At 34.2% G+C, this 2756-nt stretch overlaps 1 protein-coding gene across 1 annotated transcript; it reads left to right on the forward strand.

The window, feature by feature from the left end:
* The first annotated feature begins 587 nt into the window (after positions 1 to 587).
* Positions 588 to 1602, forward strand: LOC120737246 (olfactory receptor 7C1-like). The gene has a single exon (XM_040037835.1). The coding sequence runs from the start codon at positions 667 to 669 to the stop codon at positions 1600 to 1602; it is 936 nt and encodes a 311-aa protein (XP_039893769.1). The 5' UTR covers positions 588 to 666.
* Positions 1603 to 2756: the final 1154 nt, after the last annotated feature.

Below are 2756 nucleotides of genomic sequence, written 5' to 3' on the forward strand. Positions count from 1 at the left end.
AGACAAAAATTAAATATCAAGCTCCATATCAATTCATGTGGGAATCTATAACGAGCCCTTGATAAATATAGAACTGTAGCTGAAATGGAGAAGCCAGTAAATTCATATCAAATGTTACACCCTGAATATAAAAGTCACTCAGCTGTAGCTGCTGATTAGATTCCCTCCTCCACAGCCAAGGTACAAAACACTAGCAGCTTAAAACACTGTGACTTCACATTGTTGTAGGTTTTGTTGAGCATTTTTTTTGTTTTATTTTGTTTTTTTCAAAACATCTGCATTTTAACTATAAAATGTTGGTACTTTCCTTAGTTTATGGTTATGGTTTATTGGTGTCAATTTTAGTTGTTGTTGTTTTACACACCATATTTGAAAATGAATGAAAAGGGGGTTTTTTATGCAAGAGAACAAGACAGAATTTGATTACTGAATATTTCAATTGAAGGTAATGTGTTTTTAAAAGTGTAATTTAATTTAATTTTGTGTTTGTTTTTCTTTTTTTGTTATCCTGAAGCATTTTTAATCATATTTTATTTTTATTGATTTCTTTTTTCAGGCAGAAAAAAAAGTGTAATAAGTATGTTCATTCAGCTTTAACATACTGGGACACTTATCATGTTTCATTGTCAGTGTTTTCTCTTTTAGGTTTCCCATTAAGTAAAGAGAATGGAAAAAAACAAAACAGTTTCAACCGATATTCTGGAGGTCCAAGGTTTTGACATTTCTCCACAGTTAACGTATCCTCTCTTTTTCTTACTGCTCTTTGTTTACTTCACCCTGCTTTTTTCTAACATTGGAGTCCTTTTGCTTATCATTTCTCAGAAGAGTTTGCACCAGCCAATGTACTTTCTGTTTTGTAACCTGTCTGTCAATGATCTCATAGGTAACACAGTCCTGCTGCCTCAGCTAATGGCTCACATCTTGGCAACCGAACGGTTTATCACCTACAAACAGTGTGTGGTTCAGGCTTTTCAAAGTCACACATTTGGATCGGCTTCACATATGATCCTCATCATTATGGCAATTGATAGATATGCGGCGATATGCCACCCCTTAAGGTATAGTTCCATTATGACAACCAGAACTGTGGTTGGGCTGTCCGCAGCTGCCTGGGGGGTGTCAGTAGTGCTTGTGTCTATATTAATAGGTCTTACTGTGAGGCTGTCCCGCTGCAGATCCACTATACAAAATTCTTATTGTGACAATGCATCACTATTCAAGCTTTCTTGTGAGGACGTGTCCATAAACAACATCTATGGACTCTTTTTCACTGTGCTGCTGTTTACTAGTTCAATTGCAAGCATAGCTGCCACCTATTTTAGAATTGCTTTCATTTGCTGGATTAAGAAAAACAAAGACTTAAATAACAAAGCGCTGCAAACATGTGCAAGCCACCTTGTTCTTTATCTGATCATGCTCTGGTCAGGATTTTTAACAATTATTTTGCATCGTTTCCCAAATTACCCAGTCTTAAGGAAAATTGCATCTGTTTTATTTCATGTTGTCCCTGCTAATCTGAATCCAATAATTTATGGAATGCAAACGAGATCATTAAGACATAAAATTACTGAAATACTGAAAAGAAAAGTGACTCCATCCTAATATTTTTTATCTTAAATTTACAATACTAATAATAATACATTTTATTTATAGGCGCCTTTAAATACCCTGAAGGTCACCTTACATTAGTACAAAATAAATAAATGAAATAAGGCTTGAATCTAGGTACATGTATTATTAAAGGTTTTCACTGGTTGCAACTAAAAGGTACCTATTTTAGATTAACCTTTTCTTTTAACTTAAGTTCCAGTTCCTTTTGAAAAGTCTTTCAACAGCTCAATAACAATAACAACACCATAAAATGACAAGACATCAGAATGAGTGACGCATTAATTTTCCTCCCACCCATGTATTCAAATCTAAATGTTTTCTACCAACCTTTTTTTAAGTGGGGCCAGGCCTACACACTTCTATTGATTGATTGCTGAAAAGCCATTAAAATAATATCTATGACAGAGCATAAAATAAATAAAAATGTCCTTATAATCAGTATCACTATGCATGTATTTGGAGCTGAGTAATGCATTTGTTTTCAGTAAGCTTGTGGGGTTTTTTCTGTGTAGTCATTGTTAATAACTTACAACCCAAAACTTATGCTCAAAAGTTAGTAATGTTTATTTTATTTTTTTTACTTTAATAGAGTATCACAATACAAATACAAAATGTATTTATTGTACATATACCAATAGGGAATATATTTTCAGTTGTTTATTATGTACCCTTGCAACTATTATTTTCCATCTAACGCTAACTGAAGCTTCTGAGGCTTCTTTTTCATATCCTATTAATAACAAAAGGCTTTTAGAGTTTTTTTTTTAACTAACTTTACTCATAAAAGCCAACTAAGATTACTGTGTGGCTAAAGATAATAAGAAATGCCAGTGATAAAATATTTCCTTGGTGAATGGCTGTTTGGATCAACTTAATCAATTCAGTTCTTCATTCTAATCCATTATCAACACTGTTCTGTATTGTTTGGCATGATTGTGTGCAAGGAGTTGTCTTTCACACCTTCAAATTAGGACCAACAGATAGAAGGAAAATATTTTTTACCAAAAATATTGTAGCGTCCCTCGACGCCTTAAAATGTCGGCCTCTGGAATGGACGTCGTAGTTCCTCTTCTGCCGCGCCCCCGCACTTATCAGTTTCCTCCTAGCAAAGTCATGAGTAGACTCCATGCGATCCTGGAGTTTCC

Source organism: Simochromis diagramma, unplaced genomic scaffold (genome assembly GCF_900408965.1).
Source record: "Simochromis diagramma unplaced genomic scaffold, fSimDia1.1 OVJJ01000463.1, whole genome shotgun sequence".
Classification (NCBI taxonomy): domain Eukaryota; kingdom Metazoa; phylum Chordata; class Actinopteri; order Cichliformes; family Cichlidae; genus Simochromis; species Simochromis diagramma.

Coding starts and splice junctions, on each gene's coding strand:
- LOC120737246 (XM_040037835.1), top strand. CDS start 667: ATGGAAAAAAACAAAACAGTTTCAACCGATATTCTGGAGGTCCAAGGT.